General features: G+C 46.2%; 1 protein-coding gene and 1 long non-coding RNA gene across 2 annotated transcripts; both read left to right on the top strand.

The window, feature by feature from the left end:
* Positions 1 to 3,572: 3,572 nt before the first annotated feature.
* LOC109743056 (uncharacterized) lies at positions 3,573 to 9,263 on the top strand. The gene is made up of 6 exons (XM_020302136.4): positions 3,573 to 5,358; positions 5,560 to 5,993; positions 6,865 to 7,026; positions 7,806 to 7,881; positions 8,495 to 8,653; positions 8,877 to 9,263. Exons 1-6 carry the CDS (start codon positions 3,604 to 3,606, stop codon positions 8,967 to 8,969), a joined length of 2,679 nt encoding a protein of 892 aa, XP_020157725.2. The 5' UTR covers positions 3,573 to 3,603; the 3' UTR covers positions 8,970 to 9,263.
* Positions 9,264 to 10,585: 1,322 nt separating this feature from the next.
* On the top strand, positions 10,586 to 12,858 carry LOC109743055 (uncharacterized). The gene is made up of 2 exons (XR_006666522.2): positions 10,586 to 11,032; positions 11,261 to 12,858. It is a non-coding gene; the product is annotated as an uncharacterized lncRNA (long non-coding RNA).
* The last annotated feature ends 14,470 nt before the right edge of the window (positions 12,859 to 27,328 follow it).

Below are 27,328 nucleotides of genomic sequence, written 5' to 3'. Positions count from 1 at the left end.
ATCACTCGATCCAGTCCAGAGGAGGTTTTTTAGGAGAGCTCTTATTTGTCGTTCTGCGGCAAATACACGCCCCGTCGCACTGGGGCGCCAATTGGGCCGGCCCATTTAGTACACTGCGAATACGAGTGCGAAAAATCGCAAAAAGGGTAGCGCCAGGCGGCTAGGACGACCGCGGGACTGCCTGCTTACGCTAGCTCGGTGCTAGCCACTGCGATAGAACAGACCTGCCGATTAAAATACAGCGGAACTCTAAAAGAAACTAAGTACAGTTCCAGACTTAATACTGAATCTTGAAAACAAATTTTGAAACGGAAAACAAATTTGGAAGCACGAACAATTTTTTAAAGCATAAACATTTGTTGACTCTTGAGAACAAATTTTGAAACGTAGAACAATTTTAAAAAATCCCGAACAAATTTGGAAGCGCAAACATTTTTTGAATACGTAAAAAAAATTGAAATCTTTCGAATTTCGAAAGTGTGAACTTTTTTGTGTAACGAGAACATTTTTCGAATTTTGAGAACATTTTTTCGAAAACTGAATATATTTTGGAAACCCGAAAAAAGTTGAATTTTTTGATTTTTTTTAAAATAGAAGTAAAGAAAAAGAAATTAGAAATCAAAGAAAGAAAACAAACAGAAAAAACGAAAAAAAGGAACAGAAATAACTAAAAACAAAAAGAAGACGAAAAAATAAAAAGGAAAACCGGAAACCCATGTTGAAGAACCTTCTAGAAGGTTCCAAAAACAGGCCAGGAACCATCCAGAAGGATCCCCAAACCGGAAAATGATCCCACATAAAAAAGAGCTAACTAGGCCGGCCCATTTACTATCAAACATGTGCGGTAGGTTGACAACTTGCGGCAGTATGCGGCGAATAGGGTTTTCCGGACGCGCCGGGCAAAAGGGCCGGCCCATAATTAGGCAACGAGCGATAATAAAAATGAATCGAAAAAGAAATGCGCACACAACAGTGTCAAACACGTGACCTCATGCTTACTAGCGGCCACGGCAACAATCTGACCTAGCTCCTGAGTATGGCCAATTGCAGTGCAAATTTAAAAGTAGTACAATGTACAACGACAAATCTGTTTTTTTCCTTCAAAATTTCCAACAATTCTTGCAAACAAATGTGAATGATTTTCCTTAAATATATTTGAAAATTGTGAATAAATATCGAAATTCGAACAAGATTTAAAACCTGAACAATTATTTAAAACGTGACCACTATTTTGAAATTCCAATTTTTTATTTATTTTTATATACGTTATTTTTTGTAAAATATATATTGAACATTTTTTTATATAAGCTGAACAGTTTCTAAATACAAATTGAACATTTTTTTGATATACGCTGAACATACTTAAATACATGTTGAACAATTTCTAAAATATATATTGAACGTTTTTGTACTATGTGGTGAACAATTTTTAAACACACATTTAACATTTTTGTGATATGCGTTGAACAATATTTAAATTGACATTAAACTGTTTTGTATAAAATATGTTTTGGAATTCATATCTTTGTTCTAATGATCGAACAAAAATTTGAAAAGAGAATAAAGTAAAAAAGAAAATAAAAGAAACAAAAAACAAAAAGAAATATAAACAGAAAAAACAGCGATGTGTACCTGGGCCGGCCTAACTCGGAGCACCTTCAGCAAAGCCCCAACGTTTAGACGCTCATGAGCATCAAATAGGATCCACCGCTTTTAGTTTGTCTTCGATCTAGTTCTCCGCGTCGCTCGAACCCTACCCAACAGCTAGCACGAGCGCACGGGGTCGATAGCGAGGAGGAGTGGTGCGCAGGCCGGCGACTAGCAGAAGTGGCCATGCGTCACGCAGCAGCGGCAAGCAATCCTTGGCCTCGGCGTGTGAGGTGCCGATGTTGTCGGTTTGCCGGTGAAGAGAAAGGGAAAAGATGGACAGTAAGAGAAAAAGGCTAGCAAAGACAAATAATTGTAATTTTTCCTTTTGAAAATCTAGAATGTAGTGATCTCAAAAACATTCTCGTGTGATGAATTGCATATTTAACAAGCTAGCTTGAAGTAGTTGGCAATCATAGTAGCTTCAATCAAGCACCCCATGAAAGTGATAACGCTATGAGACAGTCTGCTCATCAAAAGAAGGACAGGGCACTGCAGGTTCTTATGGACACCATTGAAGCTTTCATTATAGGCATATTTTTGGGTTGTTTTTATTTTAAAAAGATTGCACTTCCATTGCATTTGGTTATTACATTTAGGATTGTATAAAAGTATTTGCGTTCATTTTAGTGTGTATGGATTATTTTCGTTTTGCAATATATGTTTTTCTGCTTCACACCTCAAAAAAAAAAATTGTACTCCGCCACTGTATGCGGATAGTTTTGGATGTCCGCCTCCCGTATTCTTGTCCGCGGACTGGTCCCCTGTTCGCAGACAGATGCAGGAGTAAATTTACGGGCCAGTGTTGGAGATGCCCTTATGACGAGTTTTTTTGGACGTGCCAGCTCCACAAAACTAGACGGATTTGTGAATACTCAATAGCAAATGTTATTTCCTCAGTAGCTCACATGTTAGGAGTATCTCCTAACAAAATTCCAAATATACGCATAATACCTCGGTATATGCGTGTGAATTATTTTTCAAGATGTATTTTACATCCCTCAAAGTGTTATTTTCGTTGCGAACCAACCTGTGGTTGGATAGTTAGAGAGACAGTGGTATTCCCAGTTCATCAGGGTTCAAGTCCTGGTACTCGCATTATTACTGAATTTATGCAGGATTTCCGGCGATGCCCTTGCAGTGTGAGGAGACGTTCGTAGTGACTTCGTATGCATGAGCGCTTGCGTCTGTACTGTGTTAAAAAAAAATTATTTCCGTTTTCTTTATACCTCTCGCGTGTGTGTGCGTGCCTTTTTTTTGTTTTATAAAATAATAATAATAACGTCGTGTGCGTGGCGTTTCCTCCAGACCTCCGTTTCCCAATCTTTTATAAACTCCGTGTGCGTGGCGTTTTATTGTGACCTCTTTTTCTGTTCCGGCTGAGATGAACGGAACGGAACGGAACGCGTACAGTTTTTTTTTTAACATAAACGCGGACTGTTTTTTTTAGCAGCAAGGGACACGTAGATACTTCCAAGGAAAAAGAAAAACACCACAGCACTTGCCCCCACAAGGCCACAACGAACGGGCACATGAAGCGCACGAAAGCCCAGCACGCACGCACGCACGCACGACACGACCCAGGCGCCGAGCGTACGGTTTTGCGCCGAGCCCACCCCACCCCCACGGACCAACGCATCGGGCCTCGCGCCGTCCCACGACCCAAACCAACCGCCGCCCGCCGCAATCGGCGACCGCCCGCCCCGCTCCCCTCCTCCATCGCGCGGGAAGGAAACCTATTAAAAAACCTCCGCCGAATCCCCGCCGCCTCCTTCCTCGGCAAGCCTCCCCACTTCCCCTTCCCCTCCCATATACCTCCGCCGCCCGCCTCCCCTCCCCTCCCCTCCCACCCAATCCACCGCCACCCCCTCCCCCGCCCACCCGATGCGCCGCCGGCCCGCGCGCGCCAGGGCCGCCGTCGCGCCCGCCGCCGCCCCGCAGTCGCCGCCGCCGGCGATGGGCGGCCTGCTGAGCACGCCGGCGCCGTCCCCGTCCACCTCCGTCTCCCTCGGCCTCGGCTCCCCCGACGACGACGGGTCCCTCAAGTCCCCCGCCGTCGAGGCACCCCGCCGCAGCCTGCGCCTGGCCGGCGCCGCCAGCCCGGACACCCCCGCGGCGGCCTCTTCCGACCGCGACGGCGCTTCGTCGGGCGCTCGCGGAAGGAGGAAGGGGAGGCCTCGCGCTTCCGCCGTTGCTGCCGCCGCTGCTTCCCCGGAGGCTGGGGAGGCGGGGAGCGATGGCGGCGAGGCTAGGGCTTCGGGCGGCAGCGGCGGCGGCTCCAGTCTTCAGGGGACGCGCATGAGCTTGCGGTCAGGGTCTCGGCTCGGGAAGCGGCCTGTGGAGCCAGACGTCCACGCGGGGACGGGGCTCGGACCCGATGGAGGAGGGTCCGGGTCTGGAGACAAGGTGCACGACGAAATGCTGCACCAGTGCACTGATGGGTCGGGGAAGCGGCGCAAGGGCGTAGCGGCTCGGCTGGCCGACTACGTGACTGATTCAGAGAGCGACAGTGATGACGACTTTGTGCTGCCGGCGAAAGGGAGTGCGAGCATGATGGCCGGAGCGGCGGCTGATTGCGTGCCTGATTCGGAGAGCGACAGGGAGGATTTTGTGCTGCTGGGGGATCGTAGCTTGAAGGTACCGGCGAACTTGTTCACTCCTTTTAATCTGAGTGAACCGAGTGTGGTGGCTATGGGTTCGCATATGACCGGCCAGGGGAGTGGTGGTTCTGTGAGGACTCGTATAGGGGGAATTGGACAAGTTAATGACAGGAATGAACAGCTCTTCAGTGAGGAGTCTATGCTCATGCATGATTCGGCAGAGAAGGCAGCTGCTGGCACTGTTAAGCCATTAGCATCTGCTGCAGACAAAGCCTTTGCGGATGTGAATTTCAGTGAGGAGGTTCTCAGGCATGAGTCTGGAAATAGAGGTGAAGGAAACTCAAAGCTGGTTCTTGGGAACAACGATTCTGGTGCTGCTGTCAGTGTGGGTATTCCATCTGGTACCAGGACCAGGAAGTTCAGTCGTGATGATAAAGGAAAGGGGAAGATGGTTGTGGAAGAGGTTTTATTGCCCCAGAAGTTAAGTGATGATGAGATGGATTGGGAACCTGTGGTTTTACAAGAGAATCAGAGCGTCTCAGGAGCAGCTGATGCTGATGTGGAGCCGCTTTGGAGGCAAGCGGCAAGAGAGAGAGCTATTAAGCTGGCCCCAAAATTTGCATTCTTCAAAGCAGGTGAAGATGTACATAGTGACGAAGATGATGAAGAAGAGTTAGAGCCTGCGGCTGATGCTCAGGATTGGCCAGGTCCATATTCTACTGCATTGAGGATCATGGATGATAGAGATGCTAAATTGAGAGCCCGGGAGTTGAATCCGTCGTCTAAACTAGCTAATGATGCTGATAATGTCATTTTGTGGACACCTTTGAAAAACAAGAAAGCTCCGCTGCGACCCGTCCCATCACTTGCAAGCTTATGCATGCAAACACTTGCAAGCCATGCTGAAGGTATTGAATCACTTGGAGGCATACCTGAGGAGTTAAAACATAAACTTCTCACGGAACTGTGCTGTTCTAGGAAGATGAATACCCATCTTCTTACTGAGATCTTGTGTGACAATCCTGTGGCACTGCAGCTTAGGGAGTGTTCGTGGTTGAATGAGGATGACTTTGAGGCTGTTTTTGGGAAATGCATGACTGAATCCTTAGAGGTACTGCTTTTCACTTATGCAATTCATGTTTCATGATCACATCATCTACTGCTTTTGCTGAACATATGAGTTTGTTATTGAGAAACTAAGACATCATTGCTTTTGTTGATTATGAGTGTTTGACCAGCAGACTTTGCTGCCCTGTTTCTGGGCAAGTCATCTTTCAAGGACTTATTTTCTCTTTTCTTTTCTTTTGTGAAGGTTCTGCAGCTTGACTTATCTGGGCGATGCATGCCTGACTATATTTTGCCTACTACCTTGGCAAAGGTTCCAAATTGCATGCCATTATTAAGAAAAATATCTTTGATGGGAAATTACCGTCTTTCTGATAATGGGTTAGACAAACTCATCTCAGCAGCACCTTCTCTGAGTTCGCTAAATTTAAGCGAGTGTTCTCTTCTCACATCAACTGGAATTGAGAATCTTGCTAATAGGCTGCAATCTGTATTGAGAGAACTATATATTAATGACTGCCTAAATGTGGATGCCATGATGATTCTTCCTGCTCTAGAGAAAATTAAACAACTGGAGGTTTTATCAATGTCTGGCATACAGTCTGTCTGCGACAAGTTTGTGAATGAGCTCATTCCTGTACATGGCTCTAATATAAGGGAGTTAGCGTTTGCTGGTTGCCTGTAAGTATTCCTACTTATAGCTGTAGTTTCTTCAGTGTATATTATATCTTGTAGTTCTCTTAGAAGACTACAGTTTTCTACTTTACCTATTTGCCTTTTACTTCAATGCCAGGAGCATTTTTTCTGTAGAATTTCATTCTATAACTGAAGTCACTAGTTGAAAGTTGTTCCTGAAATAGGAAGCCTGTTAAAATATATTTTGTTATGAAAACTATCAAACATCACTGGTCATATCATAGATTTTCCATGATATGTGACAGAAGCTGAAAGTGTAGCATGATTTTCCATGCTACTAATGGCATTGGTACGTTACTTTTATCTTGTCTTTCAGATTAGATCCTTAGTCTTAATTCAGTTATAGATGGAGTCACTTGTCATTTGCGCATTTGTTCTTCACACTGGGAGGACATTGTAATATTCTTATGGAACAAACTATGTTTCTACTGCCGCGAAGATGGCTGGACCTGTAGGAGATTGTGGAGTAGGTTAGAGAGGAGGAACAATGGCATAAATGGATTGCTAAAATTCTTTTTTCTTGATTGATAACTATTCTCTTGTTCATTGACCCTCCTAACTCTAATCTTGCAAAGCCCAATCCGATCTCTTTCCTGTTTAAATGCCTCCCCTATCTATCTAAATAATATTCCATATCTATATCCTATATTGTGGAGTAAGTTAAGGAGCTCCCTGTGCTATATGCTAACCAACCGTGTTCTTCATGGTCGCTTCCAACCATAATGTGTCCACTTATCAGTAATTATGACGAGTCATGTTTCTTAAGTTAACTATGACATGTTTATTATGCAGATAAAGAGAAGTGATATGAGGGTACATTCTGACTTTATTTGTCATTGCTCTGTCTAATTTGCAGGAAACTGACCTCATCCTCCATTAAGACTATTGGGGTGAACTGCCCCCAGTTATCATCTTTAGATATACGAAACTTGAGTAGGTTGCGTGACTCAGCAACGAGACATCTTCGTTATGGCTGTCGGCTTATAAAGAAATTAAAGCTTCAAAAGAATACATTCAGGTATTCCCATTTTTCCATTCATATTCATTTTATATCTGCTGAAATTTTGGATATGAAGGCTCTCAAAATTTTGTGGTGTATATAATAATTGAATATGAACTAGCTTTCCCTTTCAATTAGCAATCTATCCATGATTTTCAGTAAGCTAATTTACACATGGGGTTATTTGTAGATTTGTAGAAGTGCAGATTTGTAGAAGTGCCAATATGGTTTGGTCTGACTTTAATGAGTGTTTTAATAACGTCAACTGATTTGAGAAGTGAATTCATGATTCTTACTCCTACTTGTCAAGGTCTTAATGGCTGCTGGATGGCATGTGTAGGCAACCTGTTTGGTGGTCATGATGGCCTGTTTCAATAGATTTCATTGCTATTTTTTACTTTAGGATGTTGGAAACACCAAAATGTAAAATTCAAAGAGATAAGAAAAGCAAACACACCACTATGACTCTTGACTGGTTTCCTGTTTCCCAAAAGTTCTCGACATTCAAACCAGAAGAAAAGGATTCATGCTTTAGTTATGTGTACTAGATACCATCCCCTGATCATTTCATATTCACACATTATTATTCTCCTGGGATTTTTGCTGTCTCAACCAATGCATCAGCACAGCTTGACACTCATGAATATTTAGCACGGTTTCCATTTTTAGGACGCTTCAGTTTATAAATATATTGTTTTTCGTAGTCTTCTTTTGTATTGATCTGCACATGATTTTTGTGTAATGATATCGTGCAAAAAATCTTCCTCGTGCTGCAATCAACCTTATCAATTTTGCAGTGATGAAGCGCTGTCTCAGTTTTTGGAAGAATCTGGAGGATGTCTAACTGAGCTGAGCCTAAACAACATTGAGAAGGTACTTTGTCCATGCTCCTTTTCGTCTGCTTGGATGTGTGTTTCTCATTGATATGAAACCTTCAAATCATAACTCATCATCTAGTGTATGCACCTGTATCCACGACATCGTACTTGAAATAATATTATGCTAGCGGGTGCACTGTTATTAAATTGTAAGTTTCATGATCCATAAAATTTCAAGGTAGTCATGAAAATAAATAGACACTAGATATTTTGTAAGTTGTAGTACTAATCCTCTATTGAGCAAACACACTTTCACATTATACTCCCAACTCTCGCATGCCGACATGTAAGAGTATACAACACATACACAAGTCATGCAAACAGTTCTGACAAACATCGAACTCCTATATGATGGAACATAGAACCCCCTTACACAGAGGACACCAATCCCCCCTCCCCCCCCCCCCCCCCCCCCCCCCCCCCCCCCCGCCGCCTTGTTTAGATCTAATACTGATGTGGAACAGAAAATAGATCTTGCCTTTGGCCTCACACTTACTGTACTGTTCCTGTCTACTTTGTTTCACTGTATTTTTGTGACGCTTCTCTGTTACTTTGCATGTGACCAACTTTTATGCACATTTATCTATAATTTACTGCTCTTACTTTAGGTTGGAAACCTTACTGCACGGGCGATTGCTAGCAAGTGCTCCTTGCGCTTGGAAATTCTGGATGTTTCCTTCTGCCGTGGTCTGACCAATGAAGCTTTGGGGCTGATTGTTGACAGTTGCTCATCACTGAGAACTCTGAAGCTATTTGGGTGTACCCAGGTATGCTGATATGCGTAGATCGCACCAAGTATTAGCTGTTAATATATAGTGTCAGACATTTTTGCTGGCCCATTCCTCCTGTGAAAGCAGCTTTGTAGAGAGCAACATCGTGAACTTTCATAATTCATAGCTGTTCGATGTCATGTCATGAGTCATTTGATAGCATAAGTTTGAGACTTCATTTTGTGGGACCATACTAAGTGTGTGAATCATTTGATTGCAGATCACGGATATTTTCCTCAAGGGCCACTCGAACTCATTGGTGAAAATTATTGGGATAGAAGGGAGCATACTGGAGCAATTGGGTCGTTGTTAGTCTGCCCCAGAATGATGCTACATTTGTCTGACCAGTCAGCGGTCCAGCTTGGGCAGGGAAACTCTTCTATAACCTACCTTGCTGATACCAGTTATAGATTTCTAGAACTTTGTCTGTTCGATTTCTAGAACTTTGTCAGTTAGATTTATAGCATTTTGCTATAGGTGCATGACACTGGTCATATGGATGCCATCTAGAACTTTATTATATGATTCGTGATGGAAGTGCTATTTTGGCTATTCGGTGCATGACTGATCATATGATTCCTGATGGAAGTGTTATTTTGGCTTTGAACTTTGCTGATGTCGTCTAGAACTTTGATATATGCATGTTGGTTATGCTATATGGATGTGATCTTGCATATGTGAAATCATCTGCTTTTGTTATACTGCAAGCATTGCAAATGAGCCTGTGTGCGATGTGGCATACTGTGTACACGGTTAATCAATGAAATCGTGTGCAATGAGGGCATTGATGCACGTCTGCTGGAGCCTGTGTGTGATGTCAAGGCACGGATTGTTTTTTTTTTTGCGGCAACGTCAAAACAGGATGATGTGGTGGCACATTGCACATGGATGTCGACGTTGCGTTGTGTTGGTCGCAATGGATCGAAAATCCATGTGTGATGAGGCTTTTCAACATTTTTTGATCTAAGCATGTTTCGAAAACGGTGTTTATACGAATGTGCTCTTAAGTATCTGTTGATTTTCGTTCAAAAATATGTTATGATATACGCTGCACCTAATGGACAATATTTCAGCCCAAGAAAAGCAGACCCATTTGTTGCATGCAAGCGTGTATATGAGAATAGGGTGTATTGCAAAATAAAAATCACCGTACACAAAATTTCAGGTTTTTCTGAGCCATAAAAAGTTAGTTTATTTGAACTTGAAAAAAAATGAACGGGCTCATAGTGTCTGTGCTCCGAAGCGATATTTCGCTGTCTGACGGCTAATAAAGGCCAGGTTTCAGTTGAGTGGAACCTAGTGCACCTACTACAAATAGGAGTTCTGCTCGTACAAGAAAAATAGAAGGCGTGGCCTATACGCAGGGAAACTCCACCTACACCGTCCATATCGTAACAGTTTCTCCCCCATAGATACATCGTGCATTGATGCTCACACGGCCTTCGTCCAAGAGATCCAGATGACGAGCATCTGGCTAGAAGTAGTGAATCCCATGCGAGAAGCGAGATTGTGCAATTGACGGGAGTAAATTCAAGTCGAGTAGCAATATCCCAATGTACGAGCGAGTGATGTAGAACTTCCATACGAATTTCTGGTGCATCTTATTCCTACAGATCACATCTTGCTACTATTTTGACATCGTGCATCTTTGTGCTGCTCCTCACTCATATAATGTCACTTTTGTGTCTCACGTCCATTTCAATGGATGGTTCCGCCACTGTATATATAGGTTTCAGATGAGTGAGGTAGCTCGGACTTCAGTGAGTGCGGGCTTATGGCGGCCGCGCACCAGGCAGGCCGCAATCCTATGCGTCCTTTTGGGCCGAGAGATCTGGAATCCGTCAGCGCTGGTCAGGGCTGCGCCAGGCCTAGTGGCTGAAATACGGTCCGGGATACACCTACCCGCGACATAGGCGTATTATGTTCGACCCTTCCCGCGATCCTGTGCTACTCCTTTCACCCCACGTTCGAAACCTTCTGGAGGAGAACAGAGCCACGCGATAGCTATTCCTATTCCTGGCCCATTATCCTCCTTGTCCCGTCGCCTAGACCCCCACCCCCGGTCCCTCTCTCTTTCTCTCTCTCTCTCTCATCGGTGCGTGGTCCTCACGGTGGTTGTTATCGGCGAACGCGCTCCTCTTGAGCCGTGGTCAGGAGATCGGGTGCATCCCCACCCTCTCACGGCTCCTGCGACCGAAGGGACGGCCGGAGCACTCGTCCCCTTCTACTCCGACGGCCAAGCCACCGGGATCCCGCGTGAAGTTCTACTCCGGCGGCCGGATCACCTCGGGTTTGTGGAACACCGGATCTGTCCAGCTCGAGGTCCTTGTCCATGGATCTGGCCAGGAAAAATCATTTTCTCCATTGTTTCTGTCGGTGAGGCTAGATCACACGTTATGTGCTTATCCTTTTCTCCTAGCTGGTGTTCATCTGTTCTAGATTTGCACATTTTTTATGATTTTAATTTTGTTCCTTCTATTCCTTTGGTACTGACTGATTTGGCTGTATGGTTCGATCGAGATTTATATCATTTGTTCGGGAGAACTTTGTTTGTTCCATTCTTGTGTCAATTTGTTTCCAAACCATGTGCATCTGATTTTGCAGGGACGGGAAATCCTCTCTTTGACCTGCTCTATGTAGTTGCTGGCAATGATTTTCAGATTTGGCGCATGGTAGCTAAAATACACGGTATAATTTTGGTGTGGATATGTTGATTTCAGTAGGGAACATTTTCTGAGGGTGTTCAAGTATAATTGTTGGATGTGTCACTGGATTATAGTATTGTCGCTGGATTTTTGCTTGGATTTAGTTGTTGGTATAATGCACGCCCATGGATAAATTAGTGTGTTGTGGATTATATTAAATTCAGTAGGGATTCCCTGGTCTGAGGTGTTGTAGTACTAAATGTTGGCTTTGTCACCCCCCAACGAGATGATATTTTTGATTGGATTCATTGTAGTCTGAACAGAGTTTTAGCTAAATAGAGAGCTAGTGCACAAAGCATGCATAGTTTTGTTACCTGTGTGGATTTAGTTGTCGGGTTAGTTGCTCCCGGGCTATTTTAGTGCTGTGGATTTGTCAATGTGCATATGCCGAATCTAGTAGGTGAATACTAGGGACGAATCTGGGTTGTTTATTTTGTTTGGAGGTATTTTTGTGGGATTTTCACCGCTTAGCAGCATGATTATTTGTGAACTTGTAAGAAATTGGTAAGGTAGTTATCAAATAATTAAATCTAAACTTGTTTGTCATCAACCCCATAGATTGAAATCTGTTTTGCAGTTTATCAATTTGATTAGTTAAGTCTACATAGAGTTTTTGTTCATTGTTTTCTCCATCGTCTCATTAACTGAATAATGATGCGTGATTGCTCGTCTGTTCAATTTGATTAGATCTCTCGTTATCATTATGGATTTATGATGAGCCATATTTTTTTCCAACTTCCTCAGTAGTGCTAATAAATGTAACACGAGTGACCATTAGGGTTTAGGGTTCAGGATGTTTCTCTTTATTTTGTTGGTTAAGAGACTAGAAATCATGCAGCCTTAATACTAAACTGTATGCAGATTGTGTCTATTTGAGCTCCAAGCTTTTTTTAGCCACCTCATTTTTAACTCGTCTTCTCATTATGTCTTCGTGGTGAGCAATAATGTGTTTTCCCACTTTTCACTCTAGTTGTTAATGATCGTGACACCAATTCACATGCATTATGGCAGGGTACAGGCTATTTCTTTTTGGTTCTTTTGATTATCAGTCCTAAAATGGTGTGGCCTGGACCAAAACCTTATTTAAATTCTGTTTTATCTAAGGAGTTATATTATCAATGTGATTTGTTTGTAATGAGCTGAAGGTTTTCTTCGGTTCTGATTATCCCTTGGGTAGTTATCTACATGTGCTTTCTTTTGTTAATAAGGAACAAGACAGTATGATCCACCAGATTAAGCGTATGAGTTCTATGATTTGTAGTCCATGGAATGTGATTTTTGGGACTTGTTTCACCGAGAGCCGATTTAATGTTCAGAGAAAGAAATGTTTGCAAGAGATTGTCTGTTCTGGTGTATGTCTACATTTTAATTTGCCCATTTCTGATTATAGTCCTGAATTAATATTCAGAGCTCCGTTGTTTAATTACATATTGGTATTTGTGAGCATGTGTTTTCTAGCTGAATTTGATCCAATGAAACTCACTAATATTTTGACCATCATTGTTTCTTAACTGAATTTGATCTACTGTGAAGCGCCACATTGGAAAGAACAGTTTATCAATTGGAGATTGTGTAATATAACTATCTTTACGCTCATGAATGTTTTCTAACTGAATTTGACTAGATGATACTTTGTGACCATTGTGCTTAAACCCAGCTGTTTTTTATTTGCCGTAAGAGGAGCAGCAAGCTTAGATCATCGCACTGATCTTGTGTACATAGTTAATAGTGGCAAAACACTTGACAAATCCGGACTAGCAAACTACATGTGGTAGCACACATAGAACACAGCAGCCATTGACCCACACCATCACAACATTAAACGTTCTTTGACAGCCCTCGTTGTGCTGCGTAGTTCACCGTTCAATCCTTCAAGCAACCTTGGAGCTGGTGGATGGGATGGGAGCTGGTAATTGATTAATGGACTTGACACGGTGTATAGTGAGCCGCGTGCCTGGTGCTGAGGTGACTGCATAACAAAGTGAATCGAAAACCAAATCTATTGCCCGATGGATTATAAGCACATGTCCTGTGGGGGCGTAGTTAATTCGCAGACATGACAAGACGGGAAAGTGAACCACAGTGCGCGACGCAAAGCTGTTGGACCAGAGCAGGCGTCTCTTGTAAAAGTGAACTCGCTAATGCAAATTGACCATTAGACATGAACATGCCGCAGTGGCGTGATTGATGAAGACTAAACTGTTTGCTCTATCACATAAACCATTAGCACACCCATGTGGCTAAGCTGTTCCGACTTTCTTGCGTCTAGAACAGATAAAACTCAAGTCCCAGGTTAGTGGTAATAGTTTTAAAACACAAAGACAATGTAACCGTGCTGCATTTGTTGGTCAAATCGGACAGAAGCATTAACATTAAACTAATTAAACTTGCTTAGTGAAAAGATAGCCAACTGTGAACGAACTTGCGTTTTCGTTTTCGCTGGCCGCCAATGCTCCACGTCTGCACTTGACCAACTGGTGGTCTCCCCCGGCCAAAATTGCTCCACGGCATGCATGCACATGGGTGTACAGGTCTCCAGCGCGAGAGTGCTCTGCGTACATGTCAGGTGGACGTCGGAGGCCTAGATGCTTTTGCATGTGTGTGGGGCCTTCCTGGTTCAATACAGGCCAAAGATAAATCAAATACGTGACTTATACTCTGGCAGCACAAATCCCCATGGCGGTTCAACGGACGAGATTCCGGCCTGCCTGCAGGACGGCCTCCGTTCGCATTTTCCGGGACTTCAGTGCTTTACCTACTATGACTAGATTGGCATGTGCAAAAGAGCTGGTACAACATCGAGTTGATTCAATTTATGGATAGGATCTCCATATTTCCAGTCATGAAGAGATCACAGTAGCTAGTACTATGGGCACGCTCCCTTCTTCATTTCAGCAAATATGGCGTACATTAGTCTTTCTAAAATCAAATTAATCAACTTGAGAGTTTTCCTCATACATAAAAGAAAGACATAACCTACTCCCACTGTCTAGGATTATAGGGCTGGTGGGCCATGAAGTGGATTATAGGGCCGGTGGGCCATGAAGTATCGAGTGGTACCTACTGGATCTTTTTTCTTTTCGGAACCATATATTATTAATTATTAATAATGTCAAACAAATCAGGTTACAAAGAGGAAATATACAAAAACCTTGAGGCCATTCACATAGCACATGCTTCGCGACAACATTCCCAAATGATATCACCGAAGCTACAATTACATATTAGAAGACAAGGGGCGCAAGGCTTCAAGACAACGCCTTCGGGAAGGAATCGTTGCTTGTGCGCCAATGTTGGTTGGCCCAGCCAGATGTTAGACCAAGGGCTATCACCCGAAGGAAGTTCTTCAAAGCCAGAAGGCACCCCAAAGAAGATCCCCTATCAAGTAATTCATAATCGCATCCCCTATTCTAGTAAAATGCTATTTTTGGGGGGTTAAATTTTTCTTCATCCAGCATACCCTCGAACTTAATCCCACAAAAAAAAAGTTTTGTTTCCAAAAGTTGCATACAAACTTCATTTGGATATATATTGCATAACCTATTTTATTCCAAAACTTGATCTAGGTGCATATTAAATATAATGTTGCACAATAAGAACTGTTTGCGATGATCTAGGGTGCATATCAGTAAGAACATAGTAGTTTCTTTAGCTAACCTAAACTAAGAACATCAGGTGTGCAATGGCTCCCACAAGAAGCTGTTGATGATCCAGGGAGTTTGAACCAAACATTACTATAGCTACGAGTGCAAGGAGAAAGCTTCTTAAATTTCCTTCTCTCGACTTGCATCTCGTTGATTTGGACTTGCTTCTCGTATGCGTCTATCAGTGCATCACCTAGCTTCTCTCTCAGTGACCGACAGTACTAATATAGCATATGGTTAATGAAAACTTCACGAGATCGACCCATATCTGTGTGCTGCAAGAAAATCCTCTTTGCGTGTGTAATATTCAGAGCAACGAGATTTGTATACCAAATTGCAAAACATAGAGGATTTGTGTTATACCTCGCTTTCACAGCCACCACACGTGAAGAAGTCTCAATTGGTATCCCCTGGTATGTGTGAGTTTTTTAACAACGGGACACTTGCAGCTGTAAAGGAGAATGTGTATGTGTGTGTGTGGGGGGGGGGGGGGGCTCGTCGAATTGTGGGCAGAACCGACGGCGGCGCTACTGCAGCGCGATGATTCGACAGAGTGCGTAGGCCATGGCGGGGATCTCCCGGCAGCAGCGACGTGGAGTTCGACCATGGGGGCAGTGAAGAAGGACCATTCCAGTGCCGTCGATCGGCATGAGCTCGCGAGCGGGGCTCTTACTGCTTCCCCAAGATCACGTGGCTCAGTTTTTCGTCCACATCGAGGCTCACCGACAACAGATTGAAGCATTGTGATGAGGGCGACTGTGACGGCGACGATGAGTCTGATGCCGACAACAGAGGAGAATGTGGGGGGAGGGGGCTCCGGGGGGCGACGTAGATTGATTCTCCGCTGGCGGCTCTCAGACGACTACACGGGCGACGACGGCTCCACATAGCTAGGGGAGAGAGGCGTCATGGGCTGCCTAAGGGTGTGTTTGATAGAGTGTATGGAGGGTGCATGAGCTTAAGAGTTCACTCCTTGACCCACTTTTGGGTGTTTGGGAGCCTGCACGGGACCTCCTCAGCATGCACGAGCTCACCCCAAATACCCTCTTAGCATGCATGAAGAGAGAACACCCCAACAGCCGTTCACTGGTCAACATGCATGAGCCAAGCGAGCGACAACGTGTTTCAAAAAAATGTTCAGAATTTCTAAAAGATGATTTAAAATTGTTCAAATTTTGAAAAAATGTCTAGATTTTCAAATTTGTTAAAAATTTCAAAAAATGTTCAGATTTTCGAAAAATGTTAAGATTTTCAAAAATTGTTCATAATTTTAAATTTTGTTTATTTATTTGAAAAAAGTTTGGATTTTTGATTTTTTTTGATTTTTCAAAAAATGGTCAGATTTTTAAATCATGTTTAAATATTAAAAAAGAACAAACTTTCCAAAAAGCGTATTTTAAAAAACATTAGAATTTGAAAAAAAGTTTAAAGTTTCAAAAATGTTTTTTTCATGTTTCCAAAAATTGTTCATATTTTTGAAATGTTTTGTTCACTTATTTGAAAATACCGGTTGCTACGTGCCGACTGACATGTCTAAACAGATGCAAGCTGCCAAACAGAGTCTCAGTTTAGCATGTCTCAGCATATACACCGCTACCAAACAATAGCAAATGCATGCATTCAGCATGTCCAGACTGAGCATGTATCAGAGGAGAACAACCATGCTAGGTTGGGAATGCTACCAAACACACCCTAAATATCCCGAGAGTTCTCCTTCTTGGAGTAAAAATAGTATAGAGTGTGGTTTTCTAAGGTATGAAAACCTATAATTTTAAGGAGTTAGACGTTTAGTTAATGTGGCAGCTAAGGGTTCATTATCCAAACCAGAGTTTTTCTTCCTAAATAAGTAAATATCACTTTTGGGGGAATTGTTAGAGATGCACTTAAGGGCATGTTCTCTTCTCCGTGTCAGCAAATATGGAAGACATCAGTACTTTAATATTTCAAAAAATCAAATTTATCAGCTCGGGTGTTTCTCTCATGCATAAGAAACGAAAAGACATAACCTAGGCGGGAGGGACAACCGCCTAGGACCAGGCCTAGGAGGGGCCCATTATTTGGTATTACAAAGTATAACACAATAGTAAAATTAGAGCGGGAGCTATATCTCGCTTATAGCAAGATGTACGCTCACCTTGCCTCATGTGCGGAGCGAACATGCCGGCCCACTATTGTAGTAGCTCATGCGTTTTTCTGTGTTGTCCGATTTTGTACTGTTTTCGGCCTGTTTTTTATGTGTGGGTTTTCTTTGTCCGATTTTCACTGTTTGGGTCATGTATTCTTTGTTTTTTTTGTAGAACCATACTCAGTTTGTAAATCATTTTATTGCATATCACAAATATTTTCCTCAAGGGCCACTCAAACTCATTGGTGAAAATTATCGGAATAGAAGGGAGCATACTGGAGCAATTGCCCAGTCGGTAGTTGGTGCTGGAATGATGCTACATTTGCCTGACCAGTCAGCGGTCCAACTTGGGGAGGAAACTCTTGTCGAACCTACCTTGCTGATAGCAGTTAGATTTCTAGAACTTTGTGAGTTTGATTTTTAGAACTTTGCAGTTAGATTTGTCGCATTTTGCCATTAGGTGCATGACTGTGATCTACTTATGTTCATGGTATGGAAGTGTTATTTTGGCTTTAAACTTTGTCACGCATATGGATGTCATCTAGAACTTTGTCATATGCATGTTGGTTATGCTATGTTGATATGATCTTGCCTATGTGATGTTTACATTTGAAAGCATGTGCTTTTGTTATACACATCACAAATGAGACCATGTGCAATGTGGTATACTTCACACACGATTAATCAAAGAAAAACATTTGCAATGAGGGCATCGATGCATGTCTGTCGGAGGCTGTCTTCGACATGAAGCGACATCACAAGGTGTCTGCCAGTGAAAACACAGGTAATGTAGTGGCACATTGTACACAAGTTGTCAATGTTTGCGATGTGTTGTCCTGTAAGGAACGGATCCAAAATCCATGTACAATGAACCTTTTCAACGTTTGCGATGTGCTGCTTTGCACCACTAGTGTCTGTCTCATGGCTATTTCGACGAGGTTCAAGATGAGTCAAACCTAGTGCACCTACTACAACTAGGAGTTTTGCTCGTACATGAAAATAAAAGACATAGCCTATACAATGTGGAATTCCACCTACACCATATCGCAACAATTTCTCCCTCACAGAGATGTCACACATCAATGATCGTGCAATCTTCGTCCAGGAGAACTAGACGACGAGCATCCGGCTGGAAGTACTGAATCCCCATGCAAGGTGTGAGATTGTCAAGTCGATCCTACTTAGCAGAAGGGTCGAACATTATCTTGGTGGGTGTAAGATGCAAGTCGATCTTCAACGGATGTACAGGCACATCGTACACACATAGGAATTCCTAATGCACCCTATTCCTATAGATCACATCATGCTACTATTCTCCCCCCCCCCCCCACTCAAGTAATGTCACTATTGTGTTTCCTCCCATTTCAGTGGATGGTTCCGCCAATATATATATGCTGGTTTCACATGAGTGAGTAACTTGGACTTCAGTGCTTCACCTACTATGGCCAAAGCAGCAAGTGCAAAAGAGCGGCAGCTCAGAACCGTGGATTATTGCGTCCAAATAACATACATATTTCCCAAAATGACTCCAACAACATTGCTGGTACAACATATGTGCGCTATCGAAGAGGAGATCACAATAGGGCTATACCATGTGCACGTTCCCTTCTTCATTTCAACATCGAGACATTATTAGTACATTAATCTTTCTAAAGTCTAATTTATCGATCAACCTGGGGGTTTGCTCACGCATAAATAAATAAACAAGAAACCATAGCCTGTATGTAAATCATCAGCCGACCTCTACCATCTTACGTTGTTACATTCTCAAGGATGGTGAACCATATCGTGTAGTTCATCCATCGATCCATCAATACATCTACCAATATGATCCCTAGACGGCATGCACAAGCAAACAAGATGTGAGCACCTCTGCTTCTACACACACTGAACAAGACTATAGGTGGGTACTTCGATCGTCATGGTCCTCTAGTTGTTAGGAGAAGCAGTCGAGGCCGAAGCACCTCATCAGCAGGCTCATGAATGGAAAACTAAAATTAAACATTAGTGTTATTGGAAACGTCATATAGCACGTGCAGGAAACTTACAATCGTCAAAACATATGCCATGTTACAATTTACTAACAAAGAAACCAACTAGCGAAGTGTATGTTCAACTAATTTGCTATAAACCCGACCAAGAACAAAACATGTCTAAGTAGAATTGGAGTTCTTCTGTTGTAAAAATTATAATCCTGAAGTGCATGTGCAACGATCAGTCTTTTTTTAAACAATTAAAAAAAATCAAAAAATGTACAATTATTTCAGCCAGATTTCAAATGAATGAGTGACTCGGACCTAGTGCCTCACCTACTGTGACTAGTGCAAAACATGTCAAAGAGTGGCACCTCAGAACCGTTGATTGTTGGTTTATCTGAACCCCAATCCATATTTGGGCGTACCATTAATTAGCTCGGCTCTTTTGGTCTAGTAGTCGGGATCCATAATTAGCTTGGCTCTTTTGGTCTAGTAGTCGGGATCCCTAGGTTCACCATGAACAAATACTACATTATATTTGAAAAATTAAATTGATCAACTTGGCAGTATTGCTTGTACATGGAAATGAAAGACATAAACTGTAAATAGGGAATTCCACCTCCATCATTTGGCAAAAGTTTATCCCTCATAGAGACATCGTGCATTGATACTCAAACGGTCCATGTCCGGGAGATCCAGACGATGAGCATCCGGCTAGAAGTAGCGAATCGCCATGTGAGATGTGCGATTGTGTGATTGATCTTACTTGTACAGAGGGGCACACAGTGTCTTGGTGGGAATAAAATGCAAGTGGATTTTCGATGGACAGATGGGTGGGTACATCTTGCAAAACTCATACACAAATTCCCGATGCATCCTCTTCATAAAGATCACATCTTTCTACTATTTTGGCATCATGCATCTTTGTGTTGCTCCTCCTTCAAATGATGTCACTTTTGTGTCTGTTCACTGCCATTACAATGGATGGTTCTGCCAATATATATACAAGTTTCCGATGCATGCGTAGCTCGGACTTCAATGCTTCACCTACTATGACTAGAGCAGCACGTGCAAAAGAGGGGCATCTTAGAACCGTGGATCATCAGTACATTAATCTTTGTAAAATCAAATTGATCAACTTGGGAGTTTTGCTCATACATAAAAAATAAATAAAAAGACATGACCTATATGTAAGTATTCAACCCACCACTATCATCTTACATAGTTACAATCTCAAGGGTGGGGAACCACATCATGCGGTTCATCCATCGATCCAGCAAAACATGTATCAATGTCAGCCCTAGATGGCATGCACAAGCAAACAAGATGTAAGCCCCTTGCTTTTAGACGCACACGCCCACACACACAGAGAGAGGTAAACAATAGATGGGTACTTCCATCGTCATGGTCCTTAATTATTATGTGAAGCAGTTAGAGGCTGCAACACCTCATCAGCAGGTTCCTCAACCACGTCCTACCCTTCTCCAAGTTGAAATTTAAGGCAATTAGGTGTTGACAAAAACTAAAATTAAACATTAGTGCCGTTAATTGAAAATATATTCGATACTACTATTTGTTGTCAGAGAAACTGACTAGTAAAGCGGTATTTTCAGTTAATTTGTTGCAAAACCGAAGCCAAGGGCCCTAACTTTTTCCTATTTTTTAACCAATTTTTTTTACTATGCAGGGTTGGAGTTCTTGTGTTGTAAAAGTTATAATCCTGAATTGCATGTATAATCAATTTCTTTCTTATATTGTAACCTTCCTGAAACATTTTTTGCGTGGAAAACTTCCCGAAACATGCAACAACCATCATACTACACACAAAATTGCATACATACCTGTAGTGGCTTGGCGTAGATCATGTTCGGTGGACCTTATAAAGGTCATCGTCAACAACTTTGACCGCCCTGAAGGAGAAGATTTCCAACGCCATGCGGGGCCCAGAGTCAGCCTCTCAGGTTTGGCTCGCTGGCTTGTGCTGCTTCCCCATGGCGACAACATCACCGCCGTAACCAGTGAGTTCCTGTTTGAGTGATTTGTGTTCCATGACACGCTCGAAGCACAGGTTGACGGCCGTCGTCCAGCCATCACCGTCGCCGTTGTTGTGGTTATTTCCCTTTCTGAACACATACAAGGCCGTCACCAAGCTATCGATCGACCACAAAAAGCCAAAATAGGAGATGCATTAGGGCATCTCTATTAGAAGGGAGAGAGGGGTTCGGTGGAATTGTACGTTGTATTGCTTGAGCCTCGTGGGCATATATATAGGAGTACATGATTTACTTGGAGTACAAGGCAAGCCAGAATATTCCCTACTCTAACCTATGTTTTCTAATACAATCACGTTACTCAACATCCCCCGTAGTCACAACGGTAGCGATGCAGACGGTGAGACTGGAGAAGAATCCGAAGGCACGCCGACGGACACCCCCCCCCCCCACAGTCGTAATGGTCGATGCATCGTGAAGTCGTGGCTGGAGTGGAAACCGACGAGGTTTCTCAAGCAAGGCGGTAGCCCTTTGTGCCGTTTGTCGAGGTAGCCGAGAGCGTGGGTGGTGGAGCCGTGGTCGAGGTAGCCGTGTGAAGAATGCCGTGGTCGATGTCGAGTCGGGGTAGCCGGTGTCGAGGAAGTCGCCGTGGAGCCGCGGGCGCAATGGGGCGCCGAGTTAGCATGGGCGCAATGGTGTTGAAGTAGGGGTGCGCCGGGAAGAAAATGTTGTTGACGACGCATCGCGGCTGGTTTGCCAAGCCCGGGGACACATCGTGGACGAAGGCACGCACCGGTGTTGCTAGCACCGGGCATGTGTAGACGGACGAAGACGAAGTTGACGAAGCGCCGACCAGGCTTGCCAGGCCCGGGGACACGTCGTGGATGAAGGCACGCATCGGTGTTGCCAGCACCGGGCATGCGTAGACGAGGGACCTGCACGAGCTGTACGCCATGTCGGAGAAATCGGAGGGGCCAGCAGAGAAGAACTCAACGACGATTGCGGCGTCCATCGGCGCGGGGCCGATGTCACCAACGGTGGTCGGAGTAGACGAAGTGGTCGGGGTAGATGACGGTGACGCTGGCGACGGGCTGGTGCTTGGACGAAGACGAAGGGGGTGGACGGGCGGCGGCGGCGGCTACGAAGGTAGCGGCGGTGGCGGCCAAAGAAGAGCGGCGGCGGTGCTCGAAGTAGGTGAAGAACCCTGACAGCGTGACGAAGACCGGCGCGGACAGTGACGTTCCCGCGCCAAGGAAGACGGCGCGGCGCATACAACAGGAGGTCGACGCGTGGTGATGGCGGAGGGGACCGCGGGCCGCGGCGCTACGGCCCGAAGGGGCGACACAACAGCGGTTCGCGAGTCGGTGCAACCGCGGGGACGGCCTCGGGGCGGCGGCAGGGATCGCGTATCGCGACACTACGGCCCGAAGGGGCGACGCAGCGGCGACGCACGAGTCGATGCAACCGCGAGGAGAACCACGGGGCAACAGCGCTACGGCCCGACGGGGCGACGCAGCGGCAGCCCGATGCTCGATCGGTGGAGAGGCGCGCTGAACTCGGGGCTTCACGGGACCTGCGAAGGCGCGCGTAACCGACGGGCCAGGTTGGTCGCGCAGCGTAGATGAGGCGGATCGCGGCGGCGAGCGAGTGATCAAACCGATCGCGCGCGAGGTCGGGGACGCCGCTCGGTGGAGGCGTGGTGGCGGCGGAGTCCGAGATGAAGCCGACGACGACGGACGGCGTGGGACGTCGTGCGGACGAGCTTGTCAGCACCGGCACCCGGGCTGCCAAAGCAGTGCCGGCGCCCGGGCAGCGAGGCCCGAGCGACCAACGGAGCAGCGGCGCCTGAGTTGAGGTAGCCGAGGAGCCTGACGTAGCCGTCCCGAAGCAGCCGATAATGAGGCCGGCGAGGTAGACCGCCGGGCCGCCGTGCAGACGCGGCAGAGGCGGGCGATGTGGATCGATGGGCGGCCCGGCGCATGAGCGACGACTATGATTGGCCTTCGCATGGCGCGAGGCCGCCGGGTCAGGGCGATGCAGGCGTCCCAGTCGGAGCAGGGCGGTGACGGCCGATGCAGGGCGACGGGAGGACCTACGCGCGAACGGCGGCTGGCCCTGACGGGCCGCCTCGACGCGCGTGGCTGCCGGGTCGGAGGAGAGGCCGGCTGGTCGCGCCGGGGTCGGAGTAGAGGCGCACGGGGGTCGACGGCGGCGGCGGGCGACACAAACCGATCAAGATTAGATCGGAAAACCAAAAAGAAAAACGCCGATCAAAACGACCTGCGAGAGAGCGAAAAAACCCGGAGCAAGGGCTCGGGAAAAAGACTTTCTAGGGCAGCCGACCAACACGGCCAGCGGACGAACCCTAGGTACGGGCGGCGGTCATCGAGGCCGACCGCCCTGGGGCCGGCGCACGGGTGCGGAAGCGGCGGCAGCTAGGGTTTGGATCGTGATTAGGCTGATACCATATTAGAAGGGAGAGAGGGGTTCGGTGGAATTGTATGTTGTATTGCTTGAGCCTCGTGGGCATATATATAGGAGTACATGATCTACTTGGAGTACAAGGCAAGCCAGAATATTTCCTAGTCTAATCTATGTTTCCTAATACAATCACGTTACTCAACAATCTCCAATGCTGATCAGCAAATTTGCTCCCGCATCTGTCCGCAAATAGGGGAACCAGTCCGCAGACACGCATGCAGAATCCGGCTATCTAACACTACCCGCATACAATTGAAACAAGATTTGAACAAACCAGACACAATTGATGGAAACCGAATGGATTTAATAAAAACCGAACAAAATTCATTACATTTTAGACATATTTTTATTAAAACAAACTCTAAATCTAATCAAAATGATCGCCGCCTCGGTCCGTGCATGAGCATGGCGAAATGAAGCTCCAGCTCCGCCTTCGCAGTCTCCAGCTCCACCTCGACAGTCTTCAACTCTTCCTCTAAAGCCACCAACTACGCAGCCACGAGGAACGGGAAGTGAAGCCATTCGCCTCCACGTCGCCGGCAAGCGGCTAATCGGCTAATAATGTTGAGCACACCAAGCTTGGCATCAATGGGAGGGGATGAGCGATGGCCTTTCTAGGACCCGAGCGCCGGTGACCTTCCATGCTCTATCCTTCCTCGTTGTCGGCAACGCCTATAGACGTGGCTGCGGGGCAATGGGGGAGCTGGTGATGTGCTCCTCGCCGTCGCTCTTGCTGACACCTTACCCACTGACTCATGCATATCCTTTTAGGCGGCCTGTAAGTCCACATGATATTGGAGGTACTGCCAGTGGCCACGACAAATTTTGCTGGCCGGTGTGGCGGGAGTCGAATAGTCCCTCCTTCCCGGCCACGTCCACGTCAGGCACGGCCACAACGAGTTGCTCCTCCGCACGCCGGTGCTCGTCGAGGAGGCGGAGGTTGTAGGCCTGGTCGGCCTGCACCTGCAGGAACTTGGCCTCCCACTCCTCGAGGACCATGTCCGTGTAGTGGGCAAAGGTCTCACCGACGGTGACGGAATGCACCGGCGAGGAGGGTGGCGCCGTCTCGTCGTTGGCCGCGTCCTCCAAAAAATTGCGAACTTCTCGATCCCTGTGAGAGATCCCTTTAAGAACTCAACCGTGCGCAGGCCCCACGGTGGGCGCCAACTGCCGTGGAATTGTCACGGCAGATGTCCTAATGTGAGGACTTGTCGTGAGGCCAACGCAACTAGGTAGTAGCTTAGAGGGTTTGATAGGGACGAGAGATGCGTTGCGGATTAACACACAAGACAAGGGTTTAGACAGCTTCGGGTCCCGGGAAACATCATCCGGTAATAGCCCTACATGCTATTTGTGGCTAGGTCTCATTATGCTCATGAGGGAGTTGCTGTATAAGCCGGTTCCCCTTTGTTGTATCTAGCCTTAGAGATTATTTCTCGTCCCTCTTGGGGTGCCCTGCCCCTCCTTATATAAGTTGGAGGGGCGGGTTACATGTGGAGTACAAATAGGATTAGGACTAGTCTATCTTCTAATACAAGCCGGGTACAAGTCCGGGTCTTGATCCCTTGTATGGGAAATATTCCTCACGCCTTTTCTCTTAAGCCGAATCTATCATAACATGAGCCGGCCTTCTGGGCCTCGGGCCTCGTCATTCATCTGACCCACCCACCGGGTCTCCAATGAGTCGTAAACCGGGGCAGATCGCCAGTGAGTCACAATGTTCCAGCCGGGTCATACATCCGGCGGGTTACACCGCGGGGTATATCCCCGATAACGTCCACAGCTCTGGCCTCTGCCCACCTGCCCCGCCTGCCAGTCGTCTGCTATGGAGGGATCTTCTTTTTCTACTCGGATGAGAGGCTATCCCATATGGCTTTGGAGCTCGAGGAGGCCATCGCGGGCGTGGTGCAGAGAGGAGGAAGGGAGCGAAGGATGATGGATGCGGTATGGCCGGGCCCGCAGTTTATATAGCGGGGGGATGGCAGGGGAGGCCGGCGACATGATTAATGGCGGATGACAGGCGGACAAATGGGTGGCACCGACTCGCCATTCCTCTTTAACCGCGTGCGTTTAATGGAGGCAGACGGACCGACTGGTATCATTTGAATGCGGAGAGACGAGGCCTACACCGGGAAGCGGCGCAGGCGGTGCTCTCGCCTGGTATGCCGCTTCAACGCCGGCACTAGTGAGAGGTCGCATCTGCTCTGAGCCGGCATGAATGCGGCGCTGACCAGTGTCAGGCGGGAACACACACGGGTGAGGGAGGAGTGGTTTTAGTGGGTCAGGGTAGTTAGGAGCGGACTTGACAGTGGTCCGGACGCCCACACCTCCCTCCTCACATTGTCTCTGGTTTGCGAGAAAAGGTATGTCCGCACTGGCCCGCGGACCAATACAGGACCGCGTTGGGTTGCCAAACACATCCGGACCGCGTGTTTCGGATGGGTACGGGCGGTATGTGAATACCCATTGAAGATGCCCTTAGTGCATTACATATGGCGCGGGTATAGAGATATGGAAGGACATAGATGCAAAGTGCACCCACTTGCTAAGGGCATCTCCAAGGCGAACCTGCAAACCGCCCACATACGTCCGCACCCCGCTGTCTGGACAGCGGAAGCCATCTAATGCGGGCCTGTATCGGTCCGCAGGACGGTCCACACACGTTTTCTTTTGCAATCTGGAGACAAACGTGGGGGAGCTTTGCGGGAGTTCGGACAACAGACACATAGGACTCCGACACCCCAACCCCACCCAAAACCCTTCCCGGACCCCGCGCCTCCATCCTCCCCATTTTTTCTCCTTCCTCCTTTCCCTCTTGCCTTCGCCGCCACTCCACCACCTCGGGATCCATGCCACACCCCTGTCTGAACTCTACGTCTCCGTCACCTCCAGCGTTCTAACCGGGCTCCATCCTGCTTCTTCTTCGTCACTTTTCAACCCCTTTTGTCGTGGAATTGTCACGACATATGTCCTAATGTGAGGACTTGTCGTGAGGCCAACACAACTAGGTAGTAGCTTGAGAGGGGTTGATCGGGACGAGAGACGTGATGCAGATTAACACACAAGACAAGGGTTTAGACAGCTTCGGGCCCTGGGAAACATCATCCGCTAATAGCCCTACATGCTGTTTGTGGCTAGGTCTCATTATGCTCATGAGGGAGTTGCTGTATAAGCCGACTCCCCTTTGTTGTATCTAGCCTTAGAGATTATTTCTCGTCCCTCTTGGGGTGCCCTACCCCTCCTTATATAAGTTGGAGGGGCGGGTTACATGTGGAGTCCCAATAGGATTAGGACTAGTCTATCTTCTAATACAAGCCGGGTACAAGTCCGGGTCTTGATCCCTTGTATGGGAAATATTCCACACGCTTTTTCTCTTAAGCCGGCCCTATCATAACATGAGCCGACCTTCTGGGCCTTGGGCCTTGTCATCCATCTGACCCGCCCCCCGGGTCTCCAGTGAGTCGTAAACCGCCAGGTCCGGGTGGATCGCTAGTGAGTCACAATGTTCCAGCCGGGTCATACATCCGGCGGGTTATACCGCGGGGTATATCCCCGACACCTCTCCTCCAACCGCCCCGCCAGGTACCATCCTCTACTTCTATACTCACCGTGCCCGTCACTTGTTCGACGAATTGCCGGAGCTAAAAAAGTTGTGCCTTCTTCTTTCTAGCAATGGATTCCGGTTTGGAGTAAATATACGAGAACTATGGTGAGTCGTCCGACGAGGAAGAGTAATCGGATGAGACGGCG

This window comes from Aegilops tauschii, chromosome 7 (assembly GCF_002575655.3).
Source record: "Aegilops tauschii subsp. strangulata cultivar AL8/78 chromosome 7, Aet v6.0, whole genome shotgun sequence".
Lineage (NCBI taxonomy): Eukaryota > Viridiplantae > Streptophyta > Magnoliopsida > Poales > Poaceae > Aegilops > Aegilops tauschii.
Note: the sequence above shows the minus strand (reverse complement) of the source record. Positions and strands in the feature narration are given on the sequence as shown.